This window comes from Podarcis erhardii (genome assembly GCF_964252035.2).
Source record: "Podarcis erhardii genome assembly, chromosome: Z".
Taxonomy (NCBI): domain Eukaryota; kingdom Metazoa; phylum Chordata; class Lepidosauria; order Squamata; family Lacertidae; genus Podarcis; species Podarcis erhardii.
In genome coordinates, this window is record NC_138504.1 from 29,617,459 (window position 1) to 29,644,898 (window position 27,440).

Here is a 27,440-nt window from a genome sequence, read left to right on the forward strand (position 1 = left end):
CCAGAAGCATTGCTGCCTCTAGCCTTGAAGGCAGAGCACAGCCATCATAGCTAGTAGCTCTTAGTAGCCCTCTCCTCCTCCATGAATTAGTCTCACCCTCTTTCAAAGCCATCTAAGTTGGTAGCCATCACTGGCTCCTGTGGGAGTGAGTTCCATAGTTTAACTATGCAGTTGCTTGGGGTGGCTGCATTGTCAGTGAAGCAGATAACATACACATTGGTTGACCCGCTTTTGCCTCTAGCTCTGCCCACCACAGGAATGTAGCCCCTGGAAGGCTGTCCAGAAGGGGATGGAGCCCTCATACTGAAAATTATTCCCTACCCCTGACCAAGGAGGACACCCAACAGTTTCCTGGGGGTGCAGGCTACAGAGGAAGGTTAGTGGCAGTGATCCACCTGCTTTCCAGGAAAGCTATTCTGCCCTTACAAAGAGCTTCAGACTTGGGAACTCCCAGTAAGCTCTGCTGAACACGAGAGTTCCCCAGAACACTCCTTGAAAACAACTAGGGTAGCATATCCCGAGTTATGCAAACTGCAGTTGCAATTTATTTTATACAATTTATTATGCAAATTATACCATTTTTATGACAATTTATTGTTTTTCCTCCAAAGAGTCCAAGGTGGTATACATGGTAGGTTAAGTGGAGAGGAAGTGGCTGGCCCACGGTCACCCAGTGAGCTCCATGGCTGACTGGAGATTTGTGCCCTGGTATCCCAGATACCAGCCCAACACTCTAATCACCAGAACACTATGCTGGAAATGCCCCTCTTATGAACAGCAGCAAGGAGGAAGTGGCTCTGTGTGGATTCCTCCCAGAACTGCCTGAGGTTTCTGAAGTGGCCAGGGTGCTGTAGGAAGGTAGGTGATAAACTGAGGTGATAAACTGAGGCTACAGAAATCTGGGCTGTACCATTTCAGAAGGCAGGTGGCTTGGTGCTAGGTTTGCATGCTGCCCCTATGTTAAAAACTCTTTGCGTGCAAGCAGGGTCAGCCCTACTGTTAGCAAAGTAAGGCAACAGCCTCGGGCAGTCAAATTCAGGTGTAGCAAATCACCATTTAATGTATTCTTTTCCCCCTTTTCATTAATAGTATTAGTATTAGTATTACATTTCTGTACAATACTGCCCTTCATCTGAGGATCACAGGGCAGTTTACAGTATCAAAACTGAAAAAAACATTCCATAGTAACAACAAAAACAATACCCCCCCCCCCAGTTTAAATGGCCATAGATTCTCCCAACGGCTTGGGAGAAGAGGACCAGTAGCGTGGGTTGGCGTAGCGTGGGTTGTCAGCACCCGGGGCAAGGCAAGTAATTTGCGCCCCCTAACCCATGGATTTGCGCCCCCTAACCCGTGGATTTGTGCCCCCTAACCCTAACCCCCAGATGTTACGCCCGGTGCACCCCCCACGCTACGCCACTGAAAGAACCATTTTTGGCTGGTTCATCCCTAGGAAGAATGGGTGCCACTGCAAAAAAGGCCTGTTCTCATGTTGCCAGCCTTTGGACCTCTCATGGAGAAAGCACAAAAAGAAGTGCCTCAGATGATGATCACAGGGTCGGTTCCTATGAGAACAGGTAAGGGCACTTGTGGCAGGTTTGTCTCAGGCACCAAAATAATTTGGCACGCCTGGGTGTAATGTACCTTAAGGGAAGGGTGGGGGTTGTGGGAAAAAGCATCACTTGCCGCTCGGCCTCAGTCTGCAAAATTTCTTGAGCGAACCTGCATGCAAGCTAGCACATTAAGATAGAAAGAGTACACTTTTTGATACTGGTGCACTAGTTCACTACATGCAAGGAACTGGGTGTGTGCTTTCGAATCCATTTCCTAAATCCGGCCCCACCTCACTCCTGCAGTTTGAAGTGGTGCAGTCCAAGATCTAACCACCTCGTTCGTTGCAATGCGTGGAAAGGTAGCGAAGTAGGCAGGCGGGCCAAGGAGGGGTTGCAAGGAAGGCGAGGCGCTTCAGCCCCTGAGCAACAGCGCCGCTTAGCCGCCAAGGAGGCTACGGCAAACGGCGGGCAAGCGCCTCCAGCCGCACGGCGTTGCAAAAATGCCTCCTCTTTAAAAGATCCATGTGGGGGTGGGAAATGCTCCTTTTATTGCATCAAATCAGGTTTCAAGGGGTTGGATTGTGCCCCCGCGCGCCTCCCCCACCTTTTTTTTTCTTTTTGCAAAGAGTCCTCTCCTCCCCGCCCAACCCCGCAAGCCCCTCCGCGTCCCGATCGCTTGACTTGTGTCTGTCTGCAGTTCAAGGCAGCAGCTGCTGCAGCCAGAGATACGGTATCAGGGAGCTCGGAGGCAGGGGGCGGGTGAAAGGGGAGTAGAGGAGAGGCGGGAATAGAGCGAGGAAACACCTGTTCCCAGTACGAAAAAAGGTGGCGGGGGGGGGGAGTCCACAGCCGGCTTGGAACTCCCCACCCACCCCAACCCCAACCCCACTCCCACTCCATATCTATTCTCCTATCCAACACCACAATGTCGTTTACAAATGCACACACACTAGAGGGGTCCGGGTGTTTTCCCCTCCCTCAATAGATCCCAAAATGTGTTTTGCAGTGTGCTTCCCAAAGGTGGGGAGGGGGGGAAAGAATTCAGTGCAGCAGGTTCCTTTTGCCTCCTAGGGATACAAAGAGGAGGAGGGGAGGGGAGAGAGAAACAGCCGCGGAACGCGCGGTGCAAACTCGAGATGGAGAGGGAGATATGCCGTCTGCTTCTGGGGTTGTCGCCCACAAGAAGCGCTTTCAGGGGACCCCGGGAGAGGGTATCCCGGCGGCACTCCGGAGCAGGCGCCGAGTGTTGGGCTCTGCTGTAAAAAAAAAGTTGGTGGGGGAGGGAAAAAGAAAAACCAAACCAGCCCGTGGTTCAGCTTCCGTTGCCTTTTGCAAAGGGCAACTACTTTGTTCCACCGAGAGCCTGTCAGAACTGAAGCCACGATCCGAGGCAGGCAGGCGACTGGCCAAAGCGAGGCTGGTCTTGGGGTCGCCTGGCTCAAACGAGCTCGACGCCTTTCGCATCCCCCGCGCACGAAGTTTCATCATCAGCGCTCGGGAAAGGACCTGCCAAAAAAGCTCGCTTGGCTCGCTGCATTGTGGCGCGGCTTCCTTCCTTTTCTTTTCTTTTTTAAAGAATAATAAAGGAGGGAGTGAAACGTTCTCTTCCCTCCCCCTGCCCCGCAAAAGAGCCAAATGGATCGCAGAAGAGGCGCAGGGAGCAGGGGGGACCGGGGCAACTGCCAAGGGGGTATGCCAGTGAGGTGTGGCTTGCATTTAAATATCCAATATGTCAATGTAAGGGGAGTGTGTGTGTACGTATATAAAGTCCAGTTTGCATCGGATCGCCGGACAGATCCAGCAGCTATGAAAGGCGGCAGGACGAGGAGGTGGAGGAGGAGAAGCAGGGGGGGACGCGCTGGACCAGGCGAGCCGGCGCAGGCGGCTTGAGCTGGGGAGCTAGCAAGCGCAAGAGAGCGGCGGCGACGCCGGAGGAATCGCAGCCTCCGAGAGGGCAAGAGCTACTGCCCTCCGCTGGACCCGGAGCTCGCGTGGCTCGTTCGCTAGTACGTTCGGGCTTCCCTGCTGTCTCCTCCGGGCTTTGCGCCCCCGCGGTGGCCATGGCCGAGGTCGGCGGCTTCCTGGGCTCCCTCGATTTGGATTTGCACGGATTCTCCTCGACACTTGGGAGCGTGGCGCTCGCCGACTCGCCGGGCTTTTTAAACGAGCGCCTGGGGCAGATCGAGGGGCGGCTGCAGCGGGGCTCTCCCACTGACTTCGCCCACCTGAAAGGCATCCTCCGACGGAGGCAGCTCTACTGCCGGACCGGGTTCCACCTGGAGATCTTCCCCAACGGCACCGTGCACGGCACCCGCCAGGACCACAGCCGTTTCGGTAAGCCGCGGGAGGGGTGGCAGCGGGGCTGGGAAGAGGCGTGCGCGGCGGCGCTGAGCGCTAAACAAAAGCAGCGGCAGCAGCGGCAGAACCTTTAGCTCCGTTTCCCCTCAAAGTTGTAGGGCGAGTTAGCTTGGGAAGAAAAAGCGGTTGAGCATGGAGGGGCAGTAGGCGCAAGGTGGGGAGAGGGCATTGGCAGCAGCTCGAGAGGGGCGCCCGCTGGCGGGGGGGGGGCATGTAGCCCCTACCCGCCGCGTGGGAACGCACGCCCGCCTTTGCGCTCTGTGGAGCAACCTTGCGTCCCCTGTTTACAGCCTCTGTGCTTTGGTTCGCGTCCAAGCCACGTGGTCGCCTTTCCTTCTCCCAAACTCTTTCTTCTCTCTCGGTCCCTGAACCGAAAGACCCCCTGATTGGAATCTCCCCTCTCTCTCCCTCTCTGTTCCACCCCACCGCACCGTGTTGGTGGAGGAGTCTCCCGTTCCCTTCCCACTAGCGTCCCCACCCCCGTCTCGAAAGCAGGTGTCCTTTTTTGCTCTGCCGGATCTCTCGCGCAGTCACAATAGCCGCGGAGAGCTGCCTTTATGAACTTGTTCAAAGTGCCCCGCCGCCTTGTCCCACATACAGAACTAATTACACTAGTAATATAAATCATCCCGAGCATGGATATAATTAGAATGCTAAATAAATGCGCTCACTCCCCTGAAATGCCAGCATGTTAATTTTCAATTTCCTATTCTCCCACTGCTAAACCATTTTGCAGGTGCACAAAAAATACTTTAAAAAGCAGGCTCTTTAAAAAAAGGCAACCAACAAAAACAAAACTAGAACCAAAGAGAAGCAGGCTAGGAACATGTTTTCCACACACACACACACACACACACACACACAGGCCCATGCAGCTTACAATAGGGTAGTTTGGAAAGCAGAACAGAAAACATCAGTTCATAAGTTTATTGTTCTAGCCAAAGGCCGTGACAAACTTGTAGCTGTAGTATTAATAAGATAATTCATAACATAAGCTTGGAAAGCAGAGAAGAGACAGTCAGGTGCTTTTGGAAAACCCACCCATTGCACAATTTTAGACTAGGCACTTCTCTTCCTCCCTCTCATACCTAGTCATTAAGGTTGCAACCCTATACCTGTTTGCATGGAAGTAAACACCATTTGATGTACTCGGGCTTACTTCTGAGCAATATGTGTGTAGGGTTGTGCTGCAAAGGGAATTTGAAGCATGAATAAAATGTGGAACCAAACCAACTAAAAATAGTTTCATAACTTTACATCCTTCATATGAAATGAAGTTTCGTGATGGTAGGAATGCGATCAGAGCTTGGTAACTTTTATTTGGCAAAATATGCAGACTTCAGAACCCTGTCCTTGGTTCACTGAATGCTGGGAATGCTTAATAATCATTTTTAAAAATGCAAAGAAGAAAGTGAGGTGCAGAGAAAGGAGTGGGGTCTGAGAACCACAGGTGTCTTGCAGGGACTCTCAAGAAGGTCCAACATGGAGACTTCAGCCATGCATCCAGCAAGTCTAGAATCCTGGGATAGCTGTGAGCACCACCCCTACCCTGTTAAGATGTCTGCAGTGAAACCAGTTTTGTTCTCTTTGTCTTGTTACACATTCGTGTTCTGCAAGAAATTTAAAAATATATGAGTTGATTAAGGTAAAAGAAAAAAGTCTTACGGCCCTGTCCACCACCCACCAAGCTGAATGGTGGTTACTCCCAAGTAAATGTGTACAGGATGTCAGCCTTACTATAAATGGTATCTGCTTGGTTGAATCAACAAGCAAAGCCCTAACCAGATCAGTGAAAGGTACTAATAGGCACAGACAAACCTTGTTTAATTAGGTCCTGAAAGACATAATATAATTTCCCTGTCCCTAGGAAGGAGATGGGTAGAAGAAATGCTGTGCACACCTCAGCTAGCTTTGGCCCAACCTGGCTACTACTAGCACCTGCATACAAACACACACAATTTCTAAACAAGCTATGGATTTTCTACAGCTGCAGGTCAATAAACTGCGAGAGCAACCTTCAGTGAACTATATTAGGTTTGCTGACCAAGGATTGGCATGTAAGAGTCTAGAGCAGCTAGCCAGAGTTTAGAAATAAAGACGAAAACCTTCCCTTTGTTCAGTGACAGCAACCCTCTTTTTCATTTGGTTTGCAAGCTGAGTTTGAAGAGTTAACTGTATGGTGCATTCAATAAATTGAAACATTAGCATTCCACAAGTGTTTCAAGCAGTTGGCATCCAGCTATGTAAATGAGACCAGGCTTCTGATATAAAATATTATAGATTTCTGCTCCAGGCTTCTCCCAAAGGCAGTGTAAAATAAATAGTTATTTGTTGTAATCGGAGGGCAGAGCCTCAGGGGGGAGGGATCAAACTGGAATCCTCAGGTGCAGATCAAGTTGGCTTGAACTCTAGGCCCGAGAAACTCAGCACCTCAGAGACCTGGCATGCTGTATTAAGTTTTTGCCCTCAGCCAATCATGAGCAATTAAATTCTGAAGTTTGTAGCTTGCATTCAGGCTTCAAGTGGCCTTTCACTCTTATTTTATAAGAATTAAGCAAGTGGGGAGGAGCTCAACAAATGTTTTGAGCTGGAGACTGGAACCTCCATGTTTAGAAGCAGATGCTTAGCATAAACAAATGAAGAGGGTTGTTATCTTCATTTCTGCCTCATGAACTTTCCATAGCTATCTTGCTGCCCAATGTTGAGAACAGGGTGCTGGATCTCAGAACTGGCAGGCCTTTTCTTAGGTCCTTAGAGTGCAGAACACATTTGAAGCTGGATCACTGAGGCTAGCTAGCTGGCTGTCACTGAGGAAGACCTGGGCTGTGAGTTAAGAAAATGGACTCCAAGAAGTTAAGCATGGTGATTTGGGAGATGTAGCAATGCCCACCAACTTGGATGGCTTTAAAAGGCGTTTGGGCAAATTCTCAGAGGTTAAGGCTATCAATGGCTATTAGTTATGATGGACATGGCTACCAAGATCAGAAGCATTATGCCTCTGGGGAATATAAGTGGGGACAATGCTGTTGTGTTCATGTCCTACTCAGGGGACTTCCCATAGGCATCAGGTTGGCCATGATGGGAACAAGATGCTATTCTAGGTGGGCTTTTGTATGACTACTGTTTTTATTGGCTACTGCAGAGTTGTGAGTTCAAATCTTGTGTGCAGAGAGACAGACTCTGTTTCTTTAGAGAGAAGGCTTATAACTCCATAGCAGAGCACACCCACTTTGCACGCATAATGTCCCAAAGTAGTCATTGAGAGATGCTGCTTGTTGGAGTACATGGTACTGAACCATGAGAATTGCCAGGCAACTTCATATATTCAATACTATGGATCTGCCATTGCTTATTACTACCCCTTAGGTAGTGTTACTTTACTTACTATTAAGGGAAACTTACATTGAGAATCATTTGTGTCTGGATACTGATTGCCTGGTACTCTGAATAAGAGTCAGGGTAGTATCCTGAAGCATTGCAAAGAAGGCAGATCTGCAGCCACTTCTGGGTGGGAGGGCTAGAACGGGAGCCTGCTTCAACAAGTTGAAGAAGGTCAGGTGAAATCCATATGATGTCCATGCTGTCCCACATCCATTCATCCCAGAAGAAAGATAATCTGATCTCATCAAGACTTGATGCAAGGAAGGGTGGTGGTGATGGGTTCTGTGGACCAGGAGCTTTCAAATTTTCTAGCTCAATCTTGGCAAATTAGGTGCTTTCCAGATGTTGTGTACAACTCCCACCAGCTCTATCCTCCATAGCTGTGCTGGCTGGTGCTAATGGGAAATTGTAGTTCAAAACATTCGGAGGGCACCAGGTTGGTGAAAGCTGAGCAAGCTGTTGAGACCCCTTTCCACTTTGAATCCTGGTACAGAGGATTATGGGAAGAGTCCTAGTGTGTGCAGTCCATTCAGTGTTGGCCCTCACTTTTGCTCTGTGTGAACACCTAACACTTCTCTGCTGAAAAGTGGAAGGGAGGTCTTCTCATGGAGGAATACCTGGTAGGCTTCTGAGGAATCCCAAACACAGATGGAAAACCACTGCTGCAGATAGCCCAGTTGACATGGTCAAGCACCCAAGAATGCTTGAAGTGCTAACCAGCCCAAGCATAACTCCTCATACACCACTATCTTATTCTCTTGGCAGCTGAGAAACCATCAGCAGAAGGTAGGAGGATAACAGAGATGTAAGATGCATAGTCTCACTGGCTCAAGTCCTGTAGGCTAAAATCCCACTGCCCCCTCTTGCCTAACTACCTGCAAAACTTCAAACCAGTATTGAATTCATTTGGAACTTCTTACAGCTTTCCAACAGCCTGTGACAACCTTTGAGGCTTCACCTAACCATTTGCAAATCACTGTCCCAGCACAACGTCACAACCCGTGATGTTCATTTAACTGTAGACCAGCAGTGAGGAGCCTGTGGCCCCTCTAGACAATGCTGGACTAGTACTGTCTGTGGGAAGGGTCATAGCTCAGTAGTAGAGCATCTGCTTTACTTGCAGAAGGTCCCAGACTCAGTCCCTGGCATCTCCAGGTAGGGGCAGGAGAGTCCTCTGTCTGAAACCCTGAAAGAACCACTGCCAGCTAGTGTGGACAGTACTGAGCTAAATATTTCTGTGTTCCCCCTGCCTATTGGCCATGCTGGCTAGGAGTTATGGGAGTTGGAGTCCAGCAATATTGGGAGGGCCATTGATCCTGCATCACTGCTATGGCCACATAACAGTGATGCAATTTTGGGCTAAAGGCTGTAGTTCTTAATTCAGGGCAGCCTCAGAAGGTTCGTGAAGGGGCTGCTCTAGAAGGAGCATTTAAGGTCTGGCAACCTAGGCTTCAGATGCACAAATTGACTGTACCTCCAAAGTGTACTGTTATGGTCCCAGTGTCTGTGCTTTGTCAAGAGCTGAGTCAGAGCTGAACTGTCCCCAAGCCATATTGCATTTCTTGAATGGTAGGTACCTTCATACTTTGAAAGTGAGACATGTAGAAAGCCACCTTCCACCAAGCCAGACTTTTGGTCCATCTGTCTATCTACATTGACTGGCAGGGACCCAAACAGCATTCTTTCCCAGTCTCTACCTGGAGATGCCAGGGATTGGATCTGATCTCTTTTGTAAGCAAAATACAAGTGTTTACAGCAAATCCCAGCAGTCCATTGCCTTAGTGTGACAAAATGCGCACAATGATGTTAAGAGCCATTTCAAGAGCCTTCTCCAACCTGATGCCTTCCAGATGCTTTGGACTACAACTCCCATGAGTCACAGCCAAAGGAGCCATGCTCACATCAGCCTCAGTATCTTCTAGCTGTGCTGGCTGGGGATGATGGGAGTTGCTGGGGATGATGGGAATTGAATTACAACACTTTTCCATGTGTAAGTAGAGCTGGAAAAGTAGTCACTCTTACTTCTTAGTACCCCCTTCTAAAAATCCCATGCATCAGTTTCATAGTGGAAATGACCAAAGTAAAAAAAGAAAGAAAGCATATTATTCAGATAAAGCAATTTACCTTAGTTCTCCTTTCCTTTAAAAAAAGGGGGGTACTTGACTTGCTGTTTAATGTTCCAGTTTTTCATACTTCTATTTTAAAAACTGAAAGCGAGATGGTTCATTAAGTATTTAGACTACTAGAGGCTTTGGAATATGTAGTTTGTAGGCAGTATAGTCTCCAGTGGCAGCACCACCCCTGCTAGGGCAAACACTGCAGCAAAGTTTTGCTGCATCAATCAGACACCAGTTCTTGCCTTTGCCTGCTCTGCTCTGCCCTCATTGATGTCTCCTGAAGCAGGTCACTCCCTCACCTTTTGTACAGCAGGGTCAGCCTTCTTTGTAGGTGAAATGGGAAGCTTGCAATGAAATTTACTATATATATGGTGTACACACACACACACACACACACACACACACACACAGCACAGCACAGCACAGCACAGCACAGTCACACATACTTTGGGAGGCTCACCTTACATAGAGGATGGGTTGGATCCAGACTAGTACTCAGAGTTCCATTCAGACTCATTGATGAGGGGAAAGACAATCAATGGCTACTAGACACGTTGGTCATGCTGTGCCTCTACACCTGGAGGCAGCAATGCTTCTGAATACCAGTTGCTGGAAACTGCAGGAAGGGAGAGGGCTCTTGTCCTTGGTTCCTCAGTTCCTGCTTGTGGGCTTCCTTTCGGGAGCATCTGGTTGGCCACTGTGGAAAGAGGATGCTGGCCTAGATGGGCCACTGGCCTGATCCAGCAGGGCTTTTCTTATAAGAAATGAGACAGGGGGTGCAATTCCCCACCCCACTTCCCACTTCCCCATGCATCCTCCTGTGCCCCAATGGAAAACTTTCTGGGAGTCGCATGCAAGCAAGGGGACGGGCAGAAACAATAGACATGACTCTTGCCTTTGTGTCGAAGGCTACATTCCAGGCATGCAAAAGTCAGAGGTTTCTTATGCACTCATTACCACAAGCCACCTCAACTGATGCATTATTGGACAAATTCATGGAGGAGGGGACTAATGGTGGCTATGTGATTATGGGAGCTATGCTGTGCCTCCATACATTTGGAGGCAGTAATGCTTCTGAACAGTGGCTGCTGGAAATCACAGGAGAGGAGAGGGCTCTTGGGCTTGAATCTTGCTCCCTGATTTCCCAATCAGGGACCTTGGCATCTTGGTTGGCCAGTGTGATTGCAGGATACTGGACTAGATAGGCCACCCACCTGATCTAGCAGGCTCATCTTATGTTCTCACTATTGTGGTTCAAATACATGGTTCAGCAGTCAAAACTGCTTGAGAGAAGCCCAAAGCAGTGTTAGGCAAAGAGCTATGGCCTCCGGAAATTCTCATGGGACAGATAGAGAAGCCTGCATTCCCTTGAGAATGGGCCTGAGATTCCCCTCCCCAGTTTATGTTCACCAAAATGACAATTTACCATTGCAGTTCTGATCGTCTGTGGTACATCATCAATAGGACTCAATGGCTATGAGTATTTGGAGCAGTAGATACTGTTGCAACAAGAGGCCTTGTGGTGGGTGCCTTGAGCGAATTGTGCCAGGGAGTGTGTAGCTGGTCCAAAATGTTTGAAAACTGCTTTCCTTGCCCACCACAGACCCTGATCCCCCAAAACATGAGCAGCAATTCTGCCTGCTCGGCAGGGCTTTGTGTGTGCTAGTGTGTGTTGGGTATACTCTTTGCTGCTGTTGAAGCTCTCCTGAGATTTTGCAGGCTTTGACATGGACACCCAGTGCACCTGTTTCCAAACAGTTGCCTGGGGGGCAGTTGGGGGGGTGCGAGAGAGAGATTTAGCTGAAAATTTAGATTTGCAGATACTAGTACAACATGCAACATTGTTCTGAAGCCCCCTTGCCCGTGGATATGGCTGTACGAGGAGAGACAGGTGCAGGCAGCTGAAGTAATCCTTAAACAATTGTTTTAGTAGTATAACAATGACTGGCAGGCTGCCCTGCTCCAATGGAAGTTCAAAGATAATTCAGCTTTTCAGACATCAGAAATTCCAGTCAAATCTCACAGAATGTGATCTGGAGAGGCTCAAAAGAGTGAGTGGAATGAATATCTCCACCACAGAAGAGAAGACAAGAGCTGGAAAAACAAATCATGTTTGGCCACAGAAAACTCCCCCTTGCAAGCAGAAAGTGAATTCTTGACTGAGTCCCAACAGCCACTCCCAGTGCTAGTGAAGCATGGCTGTTGGAGGCTTCCCTTGCAAATTGAGCTAGATAATGGCAAAATTCTTTCCCAGACACCTTGGTTGGATTTGCATTGCTGTCATTCTTTCTTTAAAATCTGAAGCATGCTCCTCAGATGTCCAATTTTTTGAGGTTATATTGCAGCTTTTGCCAGCCTCTTTACTACAGCTCCAATCAGCCCTAGCCAAGACATAGAGCTGCAATTTCTAGAGTTTCCTGCAAAGAAGGGTTGGTGGTTAAACTGTTCCAGGAGGGGAATAAGGGGGCGGGGCCTGATCCAGCAGGGCTTTTCTTATAAGAAATGAGACAGCACAACTCTCAGCACCCTTGACAAACTACAGCTCCCAGAATTCTTTAGTTGAAGCCATGACTGTTTCTAGTGGTATCACAAGTCTTTAAATGTAAGGTGTTAGTGTCACCCAAGTGAACATGTAACTGTTTTTGATATGTGATCTTAATGTTCTTCTGTTTGCCAAATGTTTTAGCTGTTCCTGTTTTATCTGTAAACTGCCTTGAGTCCCTGTCAGCATATAAATAATAATTAATAGTATAATAATGATTAATGCCTTTATTAAGGGGTCTCTGAAGGCAAATGACATATAATTCTTAAACATGAACGATTGATTTTGATTTATTTATTGTATTTTTATGCTGTTTTTCATTGAAATGAATCCCGAAGCAGCTTACAAGCAATTATGATTAACAAATCAATATAGCATTTATCAGGGACGCTGGTGGCGCTGTGGGTTAAACCACAGAGCCTAGGACTTGCCGATCAGAAGGTCGGCAGTTCAAATCCCCGCGACGGGGTGAGCTCCCGTTGCTTGGTCCCTGCTCCTGCCAACCTAGCAGTTCGAAAGCACGTCAAAAGTGCAAGTAGATAAATAGGTACTGCTCCAGTGGGGAGGTAAACAGTGTTTCCATGCACTGCTCTGGTTTGCCAGAAGCGGCTTAGTCATGCTGGCCACATGACCCTGAAGCTGTAGGCCGGCTCCCTCGGTCAATAAAGCGAGATGAGCGCCGCAACCCCAGAGTCGGTCACGACTGGACCTAATGGTCAGGGGTCCCTTTACCTTTATGGCATTTATCACCCATAAAACAATATTAACAGCATTAACAAAATAGCAACTAAGAACAATAAGCTCAGTGCTGTTAAGTTCATACACACATGCTCCACACCCCATGACTTATAATCTTTCACTCAATTCAATTCATTAAAATACACATAAAACACACATAATGCCCATTGTTAAGACAGTTCAGCCAGATGTTGCGCCGGCTGGCATCCACGGGTAGTGGGCCATGGTGCAAATGGTGGGGCTCTTGGGCCTACCATCAGTGGCAAAGTGGATGTAGCTTGCCCAGGCACCATGGATAAGGAACTTGCCCAGATTGCTCTTGATAATAGAGAGGTCCACTCCCACTCAAGGAAGTCCAAGACAAGCTTGTCCCTCCAGAACGACAAATCACAACTGCACTCTGTAGCGGCTGCCCACAAGATCCAGCAATGCCTCCATTAATATTATGGTATCTAAATCATATGTGCAAGGATATTCATACATAAATTAAATCACTGTCAAAAAACTGAAAGGAAACAGTAAACATCTGAGTGCAGTGTCCGTCCATCCCCTTCAAATTTTGATAAGCATGCCAACCTCAGTTTGTGTTCATAGCAGGGAGAGATTTGGTTTTTTTAATGTTCTTAGTTGAAGCAACATCCTCTTTCTATCTTAAGCTAGATATAGCTGTGTCTTCACCACCTCAGTTTTCACCATGGTCTTCTTCAAATAGGTGCCATAAAAATAATTGCAGGCCCTTATAACAACAAAAACACCATAAACAGGCAGAAAGTTCTAATTTTCAGTAACTTCACACCACTCATTGTTTCAAATACATGCACAGAATAACTTCACCACCAGTCTGTTTCCAAGCAGCCTACAAAAAGGAAGCAACAGGCATGGTCCTAGCTGTTGTGAGGTAATACAGGCTAAAATAGGCTAATTGCCCACAATAGTGGCCACTCCCTGACTCAACTCTTCCACTGAGCACATTCAGCCTTGCTAAAGTGGTATTCACTTTAGTGAATGCACTAAAAAGCATCCTGGTGTGATGAGGAAACCTTACCTTGTTAGGTGTCCTGATCGCAAGGAAGCTTCTGAATGCATTTGGCCAACATAACCTCCCTGAGACTGTCTCAGGCAACACGGGATGGTCAGGCTTGAGTAGGTGTGCTTGGTGCATCTGAGGATGTTAGTACAGTGGGGCAGCATGTGTATGTTCTCTCTCCATACTTTAGTTCCATGTGCCATGTTCTCTGGAAGGCATGAAGAGGACTTTCATTTCATCCTATCCTTCTAAGGCAGGAGAAATTCAATGTAGAATGTTCACTCAGCACCATAGCATTGCCAACAATAATTTCCGGGGTGGGAGGGGCACGTGTCCTTTTTAAAGAGATGCATCTTAGCATGTGTGAATACACACCCATCCTTCCATGTACTTAAACGTATTTTACACGAAGGAAAAGCTTTATAAACAGTACCAAAAGTGCTCCAGGCATTTAAGGTTGTGGAAGGTGTTTGTATCACATGGAACACTAGCCAATTGGGATTTGTGGTTGGGTACAACAGAGTTGAAGCAATACAGCTCAAACCAAATGCAGTGTAGGGTATGTATGCAAGGCAAAGCTCCAAGTGTTTCTCTCAGTGCAACTTCTGGAGCCAGAAGCATGAAAACCTTCTTTTCTGGAGAGTGATGTATTTAAAATGAATAAGTAGGGCATGCGCAGGCTCAAGCAACAAGGTGATACTATAATGAACATGGAGTGCAGCAAGGCAGTCACGATGACATACCTGTTCTATGTATAGCCATGACATCGTCCTTGCACTTGAGGTCTTGCTAGTATGCCTTGTGAGCTCATGAGTGACCGAGCAATGAATGGTTCTTCCAAGTGGTACTTTGAGAATCTTAGAGCTAGCAAAAAAGCATGTAAGTGATGTAACCCAACCAGGGCGGGTCAAGTGTGCTTGTGAAGGGTTGGATGGACATTCTAGAGGCTCTATAAATAAATGGGAGGAACCATGTGACTATCACTGCTCTTCTCTGCCTAGCCCGTTCCCTTGCTGTTGAATGCAACCTCTCTCTGTGCTGTTAGCTGCAATTTGGGGTTCCTGATTTGGAGGCCCCTTAAGGCCTCCATGAAAAAGTAGCAGTTCTGACCTCCTCACTGCCATGTGTCTTTCTGGCCTACCACACCAAATAGCCTCATGTCTGATGGAGCTGTCCTGGCTGTAAGTGCAGGGTTTCCCAAACCTGGGTCTCCAGCTATTTTTGGACTACAACTCCCATCACCCCTAGCTAGCAGGACCAGTGATCAGAGATGATGGGAGTTGTAGTCCAAAAACAGCTGGAGACCCAAGTTTGGAAAACCCTACTTTAGTGGTAGGAATGAGACTGGACCTGCTGCTCTGGGCTGCCCCAGAGCTGTTCCCTACATTGAATAATTTACTGCTATGATTACATGGACCCCACCTTTGGGGTCCATAGAATTGTAGTGTTGGAAGGGGTTCCAAGGGTCATCTAGTCGAACCTGTGCAGTAATCACAGCTAAGGAATCCCCAACAGATGGCCATCCAACCTCTGCTTAGAAACTTATTGCCTCGCTCTCACTCTGGATGCTTCAAGTACTAGGAGCCATTGATGGCCCTCTCCTCCATGAATTTGTTCACTCTTCTGTTAAAGCCATCCAATTTGGGCAACTGGCTCATGATGCAGCTACAGCTGCCTGACACAACATGGCAGCAACACACCCCTCTCCTCCTGGCCCTAGAAGGAAATAGGGAAAGGGAAACGGGGGAGGGGAAGCTAAGGGACTACTTACCCACTTCCCTGCATTTTAAAATCAAGGGAGACAGGGAGGAAAACAGAGGCAGCACTTACCAAGAGGGAGGTCCGCAGGATTCACCATCAAGGTCAGCGTCATTCTGGCATCAGTGGTAACAAGCAGAAGAACAGGTTGGGGGCAAGACAGAGGGCCCACCCCTTTCCCAGCCCAGCTCTGCTCACACCTCCACATTAGACCAGCTAAAGTCATATGCGAAGAAGTTTGGTTCCGCTTGTTGAGAAGCCTGTGGCTGACAGTACCAGCTAATGTTTCCAACAGCTCCTACAAACACCTGTGGAAAGCCCCCTTCCAATGTTCTTTCTGAACTGCTTCTACTCATTCTCCCTCACTATGTAACTGCCTGCCTTTTTCCTGGTTTTTGAGTAGTAGAGAGGAACATGGTAAACAATTTACGGGCCTTCCTTGTTCTCTCAGCAGCTCTGAGTCCAAGAAGTGGGGTGCTATTCCAGGGAGGGAGAGGACTCTAGCAGGCAGAGCCAAGAGAGGGTTGATAGGAGGTGAGTGACTGTAGTGACTTAGGAATTGCTGGCTGCTATGGTCACTCAGAAGGTTTCATCCTTGTGGAACTTCATTCATAGTCTTCTGTTGAACTGGCCCATAGCAGCTTAATAATCTGCTTTTATGCATTTGTGCAATTCTTACTCATTTTTAGGTTACTCTGCATAGCATAAAAACAGATTGTTCCTCTTATTATATTTGTGACTTTAATTATTGCATTTGTGACTTAATGTATTCCCTCTTTGTGGTATTTTCCCAAACTGTTCAGTTTTTCATATGAAAGGTTGGTTCCACCACCACCCTAATCCAAACGATATTTTTATATCCACAAACTCTCTTTAATAAAGCTTCTCCAAGTACTGCTGGAAGAAATGGATTATACTGACCCGTTTTGTACTGGCTTCAGACCACATTTTGTCACTCAGGCTTGGTTTCTCTGATAGATGATCTTGATCAGAAGGGAAACCAGGAGCAGGAGGGGGAGGATGAGGATGTCGATTCTTCTTGATTTCAGCGGCTTGAGATACCGTCAGCCACTGAACCTTTCTGGACCAGTTCTGTGGGATGGGGTTGGGGGCATGATGATATGATGGTTCTGATCCTACCTGCAATGGTGGTTTGAGAAGGCAGTATTGGAGGATCTCTGCTGAATCCTATGGCACTTGTGTTATGTTATGGCACTCTCTCCTCCCACCCTACTCCCTAACATCTGTATGAAGTCACAGAGTAAAATCACCTGAGGATTTGGGGAGAGGTGCTGCAAATATCCAGCTCAATTTCTCCTTGACAGGTGAGGCTGTGAAGGTGCTGAACCAGTAACTGAATGTGGGAATGGGCTGAAAGCAGGCCAATAAATTGAAGCTGAATACTATTAAGGTAGAGGCACTGTGGATATATGTGCTTTGGGTTTGGGGAAGTGGTGAGCTAGGCTCTGATGCAGATTGTACCACCCACCACCCCTCCAAAGTCAGCAAATTCATAGCCTAGTGCTAGTGCCTAGTGCTTCTAGAGCCCAGGTTGACTCAGTGACACAGCTTTGGTTGGTTCACCAACTGTGGCTGTTTCTAAACAGTCTAGCCATGGTTATCCATTATCTGGAATCTTCCAGCCCTCAAGTTGACATGGAAGCTTCAAGTGATGCAGAATCTGGCTGCCAGACTTTTGATTACCACTGCTACATTTCTTTGTATACCAGTCATAAGAGAATTTCATTGGCTGCCTGTTTGCTTCTAGAGCCAATTCAAGCTGCAGACACTTGCCTTGAAAGGCCTAAATAGCTTGGGGTCCAAATATCTGAAGGAACACCATCTTAAGGTATACTGTTGAGGGTTTATTTCCCCCAGGTACTGTCTTTATCAGAGATACACTCTCCAATCTCAGGAATGAATGCTTTTTCAGCTGTGGTGCCCTGGCTGTGGAGCTCCTTCTCAAAAGAAGCCTTCCTGGCAACTTGGTGCCAGGCAAAAACATTTATATTTGCCCAGGCCTTTAAAATTCTTAAGACTTAGTCGTGTTCATTTTAAGGATGATTTTTTAAAAAGGATATTATTTTATTGTGATATGATATAAATGCGTTGTGAAGTCTGGGTAGATTTTAAATTGTTTTATTTACTGTAATGATGCCCACCAAGAGTGATATTGTTTGTATTGAATAACTCTCCATTTTTAATTTCTTTTCAAAGGAATTTTGGAGTTTATAAGCTTGGCTGTAGGGCTGGTTAGTATCCGTGGTGTGGATTCTGGACTTTACCTTGGGATGAACGAGAGAGGAGAGCTGTATGGATCGGTAAGTGTTAGCCCTTCAGGTTTATGGAATATCAAATACTGTTGGAGTGGGTAACATTAAGGTTTTATTATGCCTTGATATTTTCCAAGATACCCACTTCAATCTCTTGTGGCTCTGACTTCCGCAGCTACTCTTTTGCATTTGAGATCCCCAGCAACTGAGTAGTGACCATGGCACAATTATGGTGCTGAAAATGAGCTGCAGCTATGAGTTGCAGAAGTAGTAGGCTCCACAAAAAGCGAACAGAAGTGTAGGGTCTTATAGCCCACGTTAAAGGTAGCCACCTATGAGGTAGGCAGTCAGTGATCAAGTAGGATGGGAGTTATTATCATTATTTAATGTATTTATATCCCACCTTTCTCCCAAATAGGGATCCAATTTGGCTCACATTTTAAGATGTTATAAATTACAAAGTTATTTGTATTTGACCAGTGGTCAGCATCACCCACACCTTCGTTTTCTATGCCCTGTCTAAATAAGAAGGTCTTAGCTTGCTGGCAGAACGATTACAAGGAGGGAACCATTCGTAACCTCTGTCGGGAGGGAATTCCACAATATGGGAGCAAACACAGAAAACGCTCTCTCTTGTGCAGACTTCACCTGCATGGATATGGGGAGGGGCTGTAGCTCAGTGGTAAAACACCCAGGTCCCTGCCACTGCTTTAAAGGTAAGCACCAGTGCCTGCCTTGAGTTATACCCAGAAACTGACTGGTCATTTGTTGTCCATTGTTTGTTTGGGGAGTTTCTGGCAGACCCAAGCAGATCCAAGAGTATGACTGATAGTGTGTCTCTCTTGAGGTTCTCATCTTGTTTAGGAAAGCCATGAAACACAAACCATTGTCAGGTCTGTGGGTATTTTGTGCTTATATTTAAATGCTGCATTCAAGATCACCACCAGAGAAAAGCCTGATTTTGTGACTCAGGGTTCATCCACACTTACTGTATATTTTGCCCTGTGCTTTCTAGGCACAGGTCTGTGTCCAAGCACTTTTTCTTTTTCTTTTTTCCCCTGCCACTTTCCCCAGGAAAGCCCACATTTTAACTCTGAATCAGAACAAATGGCAATTCGGGCTTTCCACAGAATGGTTCTCAGTGATAAGGTTTTTGCAGGGACAGGGCTGGGGCCCAAAAAAGTGCTCAGGCATGGAGCTTTAAAGTGTCTAGAAACATTGCACAGAAGAAAGTCTGGATGAGCCCTCAGTTAAAATGTGAACTTTTAATAAAGATGCTCATCTTTTCACTTGCATAATTTCCGCTGCTGTTTTACAATTATTTTGCATAGTTTCTTCTGGTCTTGCTACTTATAGTGAACTATAAAAAGCCTCACACACAGCCAGTGGAAATCTTGTTCAGACACACCTCTGGGCTTCTGAGACTTCAGTGAACACATTTTGGCATATCTTCCCAGTCATCTGGGTCAGAAACTTTTGAAGTTTTTGAACTTTTTGAAGTCAAAGATGAAAATCTAGGAAGTTCTATATTCTGCACTCCCCTATAATTGTGACATGCACATGGGACTGGCTATCGCTTGGATGCGCTCTGCTTTGGAGCAGCCCACAATTTGGACCGGAAATTCACCAGTCTTGTTATGGATCTTTCCGCTCAAATTAGAAAATAAGACCTGGGTGTCTCGATAATGCTAATCTGATTTAAATCCCAATTCCAAATCAAAGTCCATTCAGACTAATTGTAGTACTGTATCCAGTTACCCCTCTGTGATGTGTTCTCTTGGCAGTCTCAGCAGGAAAGCCAACCACATGCTGATTTCCAGTTGGATGATTCCATGCCATAAAAAATCTCTTGACACATACAGGATTCTTACTGGATTCTGCTTTATGGCACAACACTGCAATGCTATTTGAAGGGTTGACATGGGAAAGTTTCGGATTTGGCTCTTTCTAAGCATCTAATGCAGCATAAAAATATTTTTAAAGACCAAACTAAATGCAGTCATTTTGACAAGGTCTGGTTGCCACATATCAGCAATGTAAAACAGAAGTGACGTTAATGTTAGACCTCCAGCCAGCGGCGTAGCGTGGGTTGTCAGCACCCGGGGCAAGGCAAGTAATTTGCACCCCCTAACCCGGGGCAAGGCAAGTAATTTGCGCCCCTAACCCCTAACCTGCCGCCGCTGCCAGCTTCTTCTTGCTGCTGCCTGGGCTGGTCGGGTGTGGTTCTCTCCCGCGCTCAGCGCTGCGCTGGGCGGCCGCTGCACTGTCCCTCCCCCAGATAGTCCCTCCCTCTCTCTCTCTCCGCTCTGCACCGCAACGCACACCTGGCACCCTCCCCCTCCACAGTGGGCGGCGACCCGGCAGCTCGGATCGGATTTGGACAGCCAGCACTGCAGTGAGAGAGAGTGAGCCAGGTAGGGGCAGAGAGCTGCGAGTGCGAGCGAGCGCCCCCCCCAATGTTGGGCCCGGTGCGGCTGGCCCCCCCTGCACCCCCCACGCTACGCCACTGCCTCCAGCCACTTACTTATGGAGAGGCTGTCACAGATAAATGAAGCCTTGGCGATACATTCAGTGATTCAGTTACTTGACAGCATTCCTGCTCATTTTCTTTCTTATATGTTCTTTCATTTTATTAATTTCATAAAATATATACACCACTTGATTGTGTGTGTGGGACCCTCAAAGTGGTTTACTAAAAAGGATAAAGCAGTAAAATTATGAGTAAGAAAGAATGACAACAATAAATTGAAACTATTGAAGAGTTAACAATACACTAAAAAACAGATTAAAACTCACATCAGCTTTCTATACATCTGGGTAGGCTTGTCTAAACAAGAATGTTTTTAGCAGGTGCCAAAAAAAGTACAGTGATGGTGCCTTCCTGGTGTCAACAGGCAATGTATAGTTGCAGAACAGGTATTCTATGGGAATGGAAGTGGTTCAGTGGGCATTTATGGGGGTAAGGTGAAACTGAGGTATATGTAACTGATGTATGTATGTATGTAACATTCTGCAGGTTTTGTTCAAATGTCATTTTATTATAAAGCCAATAAAATATTCTACAAAATAAAATAACCCATCAACACCAAAATGTTCAGCATTTGCAAATTTTCACCATGGTGGACACAGAGCAGCATCCTGCACAGGCTGGAACATAGGAAGCTGCAGTTCCATCCAACCCAATGTGTTCTGCTTTGAATGGCAGAGGCTCTCCAGGATCTGACACAGGAGCCTTCCACATCACTTGCTATCATTTTGCAGTTGGAGGTGCCATGGGATTGAGCTGGGACTTTTCCAGATGCAACTGCATCATTGCTAGTGTGTGATGATGTTGAAGCACATTATGAAGGAGCAGGTTCTCAGACACGGCCACTAATCCACACGCATTGGCTTTCTCCCTCATGGCTGCCATGGTGAAGAGGCCTAGTTTGTATGACATGTACAGTGCAGATTTTCCAACTGTCTGGCACGGGATCCTCCATGAGATGTGTAGAAAGCCAGTGTAGTATCGTGGTCAGGGTGTTGGACTAGGACCTTGGAGACCAAGGTTTGAATCTCCACTTGGCCATGAAGCTCACTGGAGTTTACTCTGGGCTAGTCACTGCCACACCTTGAGCTCTTTGTAGGAAAACATTGGATATATATATATATATATATATATATATATATATATATATATATGAGAGAGAGAGGAAGAGAGTAACAAAGAGCAAGCTTCCCTGAAATAAATATTGCTAGCCACAACCCCTCTTCTGTCACAGAGCATTGCAAGAGTTCTATCATGCTCACAGTCCATACAGAGCACCTCACACCATCCAAGGACACTCCCCAAATAGGAAAATAGCAAGTTGCCTTGCACCGTCAGTTTAGTTCAGTTTAGCTCATGTCCACAGTGCATGGCAGCAGCTCTTCAGATGAAATATTTATAGCCCTACCTAGTGGTGCCATTGGGGATTGAATCTGGAACCTTCTGCATGCTAAGTATATGCTTATGACTGAGCTATGCTTCTCCCCACTCCCCACCCCGAAAAACAATTAGGAACATAGTTCGTTGCCTTAACCTGAGTTAAGCCATAGCTCCAATCCCGCTCAGTATTCTTTACACTGACTGAATGTTGGAAGATTCAGGACACATAAAAGTAAGTACTTATTCACTCAGAGCATAAATGGTCTCAGCCCTGTATACCTGAAGGAGCATCTCCACCCCTGTGTTCAGCCCGGACAATGAGGTCCAGTGCTGAGGGCTTTTTGGAGGTTCCCTCACTGTGAGAAGTGAGGTTGCAGGGAACCAGGCAGAGGGCCTTCTCAGTAGTGGTGCCCACTCTGTGGAATGCCCTCCTATCAAATGCCAAACGGATAAACATCTAGCTGACTTCAGAAGACATCTGAAGGCAGCCCTGCAGAGGGAAGTTTAAATAAAAAAGTTTGATGTTTTATTATGTTTTCATATATTTTGGAAGCCGCCCAAAGTGGCTGGGGCAACCCAGTCAGATGGGCGGGGTACAAATAATAAAATAATTTATTATTCTTATTATTATTATTATTAGAATATGGAACTTGCTCCCACAGGAGGCAGTGGTGCCAACTTGGATGGCTTTAACAGAAGACTGGAGAAATTCAAGGAGGAGAGGGCTATCAATGGCTCCTAGTACTTGAAGCATCCCGGAGTAAGGGCAAGGCAAGGAGGAAGGGTGAAAGCATTCACACGCCTTTGTGCTGCGAGAAGGATGGGAAGCTTCTCCCACGTTTGATCTCGCCACGTCACCATACACATATACATCATACACTCTATAGTCTGATAGGTGACTTTTGCACGCGTGCCCTCGAGCCTGCGCCTCCAGGGAGGGCCGGTTTCACCAACTCCTAGGTATGCCTCTGCTCTTACTGGTAAAAGCTCTCTGGGATTTCATGCTCAACCCTATCAAGAGATGCTGGGGACTGAACCTGGGACAAAGCAGCTACTCATGTAAGAGGATCCTTATGGAAAAGGATGTGGAAAGGATTCCCTTAACACTGTGGGACAGGCAGTAGCATGGCCAGCAGTATATTGTGCAAGGGAATACTAGTCAAGTGAACGGTTTTCTTAAAACCAAGGATTGGGAATTTTCTTCCATCCAAGGGCCACATTGCTGATGGGCAAACTTCTGGGATGCCACATGCCAGAGATAGATAGAGCCGGAGGCAAAGTGGGTAGAAGAATAGATGTGACTCTTAACCTAACCCAGAAACTTCTACAATGCACTCATCCCTCTCATCTAGGCAAGCAATAGTTCAGGGGGCACATTTCAGGTAGGCAAAAGCACCTGAGCAAAGTATGGAGAAGGACCAGTGATAGGTGTAGCCTAGGTTCAATCCCAAGGGCCAGACAGAGAATTATGGGGGTCACATTTGCGCGCGCACACACGTGCACACACACACATATGTATATGTACACAGCCTGATGTTCTCCACTCCTGTCTTAAGCACGTTGTTCATAGAAGGCTCTTCCCAAATAGGTGGCCAGGCAGGACAAATTAAAGCCTGGTCTAGATTACAACAGTGTGCCCAACTCCAGGACAGCCTGCTCCCCAGCCATCGAAAAACACCCTCCCGTGAGATTTTCTCTTTGCAAGGGGAAGGCCATAGCTCAGTGATAAAAGCAACTGCTTTGCCTGCAGAAGATCCCAGGTTTGCTCCCCCAAGGAATTTCCGTATATGGCTAAGAGACAACCCTGCTTGAAACCCTGGAGAGCTGCTGCCAGTCAGTGCAGACAACTGAACTGGATGGACCTAGTCTAGCAGTGTTCGTGTGTCAAAGTCCCATGCTCAGATTAAGCCAGTACCATTGACACAAAAGGATGACTAATTCCGAAGGAGCTGAATCATCGTATCAATATCAGTCAACCATTCCTGGGCTTAACTATTTTAGGGATGTGACCTCAGGATATCCTTACTGCCTTGGGGCATGACCTCAGCCCATGGTTATGTTGCTTCTCGGAATCCCTGTGCTCAGACGGAACCTCCCAGGGTTGTTTTGCTCTTCTCTCTGCAGCAAAGTCCCTAGGAATTAAACCACTGCTATCATTTGCTCCCTAGAGCACCTACTCAAACATTTGCCATTAGCCTTGGTTCTCCTAAACACCATATGAGGTGCTACTCCTGTTTCTCGGGCAGTGGCGTAGCGTGGGTTGTCAGCACCCGGGGCAAGGCAAGTAATTTGCGCCCCCTAACCCGTGGATTTGCGCCCCCTAACCCGTGGATTTGCACCCCCTAACCCTAACCCCCAGATGTTGCGCCCGGTGCGGCCGGCCCCCCCTGCACCCCCCACGCTACGCCACTGTTCTCGGGGGCATATTTGATGGAAAGCTCCTCCATTCAAAGTCATTTATAACCATTCATTCAAACAAATCCAAATGTCAGGGAGAATGGAGTCATGGAATCATAAAACTATAGAGTTGAAAGAAACCCTAAGGGTCATCTAGTCCCTTGTGATGCTAGCATAGCGGCCTTCTTTCCATGCTACCTCTTCGTGTGCAAAGTCAGCCCCACTGTGTTCTATGGGTCTTACTTCCAAGCAAGGAGGCACAGGGTTGCAGCTATAAACTTGGGGTACATAGGGATTGCTGGGGAAGGACAAATACAGAGCATCTCATGGGCTATGGCACCCATGCTGCATATAGACAACAGAGGATGGGTACCACTTTCCTGCCCTGCTTGTAAGCTTCCACAAGGCAGCATGTGTTCGGGGCAGAGCCCATACTTTGCATGCCAAAGGTCTCAGGTAGCATCTCCAGGGTAGCAAGTGATGAGGGGCTGCAGCTCAGTGGTGCATGCAGAAGGTCCCTGATTCAATCCCAAACATCTCCAGGTAGGGCTGGGAGAGGCTCCTGCCTGAAACCCTGCAGAGTCAGTATAGGCAATACTTTGAAAGCCAATGTGGCATAGTAGTTAGAGTGTTGGATTAGGACCTGGGAGACCAGGGTTCAAATCCCCACTCGGCCATGAAGCTCACTGGGTGTGACCTTGGGGGTCAGTCACTCCCTCTCTGCCTAACCTACCTCACAGGATTGTTGTGAGGATTAAATGAGGAGCAGGAGAACCATATATTCCACCTTGAGCTCCTTGGAGGAAAAGGTGGGATATAAATGCAACAAACAAACAAACAAACAAGCACACACACACACACACACACACAGCATGAGACCCTGGAGAGCCACCATCAGAGTAGGACCACATTGTCCAAGATGGAAAGGAATTTATAAACCTTGCTTCTTATATTCAAACGGCATGCTGAACAAAATGGGTCTTTGGGTTGATCCAGCAGCGCTGCCCATGTGAACAGAATGTTTGTAGATTATTCTTCATAAGTCTTTTTCTCCCCACCCACTCTCTCTCCCTGATCCCCTCTTCCACCCCACCTACACACACAGAAGAAGCTGACAAGGGAGTGTGTTTTCCGTGAGCAGTTTGAAGAAAACTGGTACAACACTTACGCTTCAACCCTCTACAAACACTCTGACTCCGAGAGACAGTATTACGTTGCTTTGAACAAAGATGGCTCTCCCAGAGAAGGATACAGGACTAAGAGACACCAAAAATTCACTCATTTTTTACCAAGACCTGTGGACCCTGCTAAGATCCCTGCAATGTACAGACATCTCTTCCACTACAGGTGATGTTCTCTGCAGCTTGAGCAGCCATTGTGTATATATTTACTTGGGTTTCCATGGTTTCTGCCAGGACGCTCCATCCCATAGCCATTCCATCGTTCTTAACAAATCTGGATGCCAGATAGAGGAAGCACTGCCTATTCCTTGGAGTTTTGTTTTCTTTTCTTTCTAAAGGTATTATCTCGAGGTTGAGTCTACTCCCGTGGCAGGTGAGGATAGGGGCAGGGTGGGAGCCGAGCTTGGAAAACCCTACATAAAACCATTCATTAGTTCAATTACTCTCTTTATCTGGTGGGCTAAGAGAAGGCAAAAATTGACACGGGGGAGAAAATATTATTTCTGAAATGACAACCACCACCGCCAGCACCAGTTCCTAGCCACGCGGCCATGGTGGCCACACCACAGAAGACCACAGCAATGACTTGTGTGTACTGCTCACAGGCTTGGAATAGTTATTAAGAGGGCCCACAGAATGGATGGGGCCTCTTCCTATTTGACACTTGGATTCTCTTGAGGTGGCCCTAGCAGACTCGTTCTATGTTGCTAGGCCAGAACTCCTCACTGTAGGCTCTAGCTGATAAGACTTCCATAGTGGGAAAATGGAGGGCAGAATCTACAGTATCCAAACCAAAGCTTACATCTGACAATCTTGGGTCCAGAGGGATGTGAGGGAGGGGGGTGTTGTGTGTGGGCACACACGTGTGCATGTTTCCTGCTGTTGGAATAGGAGCAGAGGAGGGTGGGTCAAGGACCTTAACATTCTTAACACAATCCTGTTCCTAAGGACAAAAATCTATTTATAAAATGTATATGATATTTATTTTATATATTTATTTATTTCAAAAAAATTACTATTTTTAAAATGAGAGATATTATGGCCCAACTTTCATCAGGAAGGGTAAGGTCCTACTGGAATAGGAGGGAGGAAAGGGGGTGGGGAGAAATGAGTTTTAAGAGCTTTTTGGCAATAAAATTGTCTTTATATATTGCGGGTGGCTTGCTAATTTATTCCAGTCACATCCATTGTTAATTATGAGGCCCCTCCAGATAACATTTTTTTTCTCTTCACACGCATTCAAGATGAGTTGTTCTCTTAATGGGATTGATACTCCCACATTTATAGAATCGAAGGGACCCTGTCATGGACTGGCTAGACACAGAGGAATGGTGGGAGGGACCAGCTGGGGAACCTCCAAGGGAAGAAGGCTCAGAGTCCAGGGAGTGGTGGTGGGACTATGGTATGTGGTCAGAGGGAGAAGATGGAGCAGACTGTGAGGAGGAGGTGTCAGGAGCTGAAGAAGTAACAGGATTTAGTAAGCAGGGAGAGGCTGTGGCAGAGGGCAGTCCAGAATCAGCAGGAAAGGAGGGGGCCAAGAGGCAGAGATGAGGCAGGCTGCTGAAGAAGCCAGGGGGTCTCCCCCTTCTGCTGCGACCAACTCCCTTCTCCCCTGGTCTCCCAGGACCCGAAGAGGTATGAAGAGGTCGGAGCAAAGACGGACGCGCCGGCGTTGTCTCAGATTGCTCAGGAAGGACCCAGGAGAGGAGGAGACTTAGTCAGCTGTGGGAAGGCGGGGACCTTCAGTCTTCACAACTGCCTTATAGGGGCAAAACCTACCAAGAAGAGTTGCTGTGCTCATTAGGCCTGGCACTCCTGAGCAGGCCTTGTCTCTAATAAAGAGTTAACTTCACTTACTCTGTGTGATTTATTGCTGGCTGGCTTCCAGACACCCCAAGGGTCATCTAGTCCAACACCCTGCAGTGCAGGAATCACAGTTAAATAATCCCTGACAGATGGCCATCCAAGTTATGCTTAAAAACCTCCAATGAAGTAGAGTCCACCACCTTCCAAGGTAGTCAACTCCACAGTTGAACAGCTGTTCAAGCTGATTTGCACCCTCAAAACTTTCAGGATCGTCACATTACATGAGCAGCAATCCATCTGTGAACCAAAGCCTTTCAGCAAATATCCTGAAATCTTTCACTTAACAAATTCTCCAGGTTTTAGAATGTGCCCCACCCCTACCTCTGTTGCACTGTAGCATCT

General features: G+C 47.1%; 1 protein-coding gene and 1 long non-coding RNA gene across 4 annotated transcripts; one reads left to right on the forward strand and one right to left on the reverse strand.

Annotated features, from left to right (window-relative positions):
* Positions 1–3,439: 3,439 nt before the first annotated feature.
* On the forward strand, positions 3,440–27,084 carry FGF16 (fibroblast growth factor 16). 3 transcript variants are annotated; one of them, XM_081847272.1, is made up of 4 exons: positions 3,440–3,887; positions 17,692–17,795; positions 25,157–25,398; positions 26,857–27,084. In XM_081847272.1, exons 1-4 carry the CDS (start codon positions 3,614–3,616, stop codon positions 26,948–26,950), a joined length of 714 nt encoding a protein of 237 aa, XP_081703398.1. In that variant the 5' UTR covers positions 3,440–3,613; the 3' UTR covers positions 26,951–27,084. The 3 variants fall into 3 exon arrangements, with proteins under 3 accessions (XP_081703398.1, XP_081703399.1, XP_081703400.1); XM_081847273.1 differs by having other exon boundaries at positions 25,160–25,398; XM_081847274.1 differs by lacking the exon at positions 26,857–27,084 and having other exon boundaries at positions 25,157–26,380.
* LOC309333635 lies at positions 10,769–15,995 on the reverse strand. The gene is made up of 3 exons (XR_014152621.1): positions 15,547–15,995; positions 14,460–14,580; positions 10,769–11,826 (listed from the first exon to the last, which is right to left on the reverse strand). It is a non-coding gene; the product is annotated as an uncharacterized lncRNA (long non-coding RNA).
* Positions 27,085–27,440: the final 356 nt, after the last annotated feature.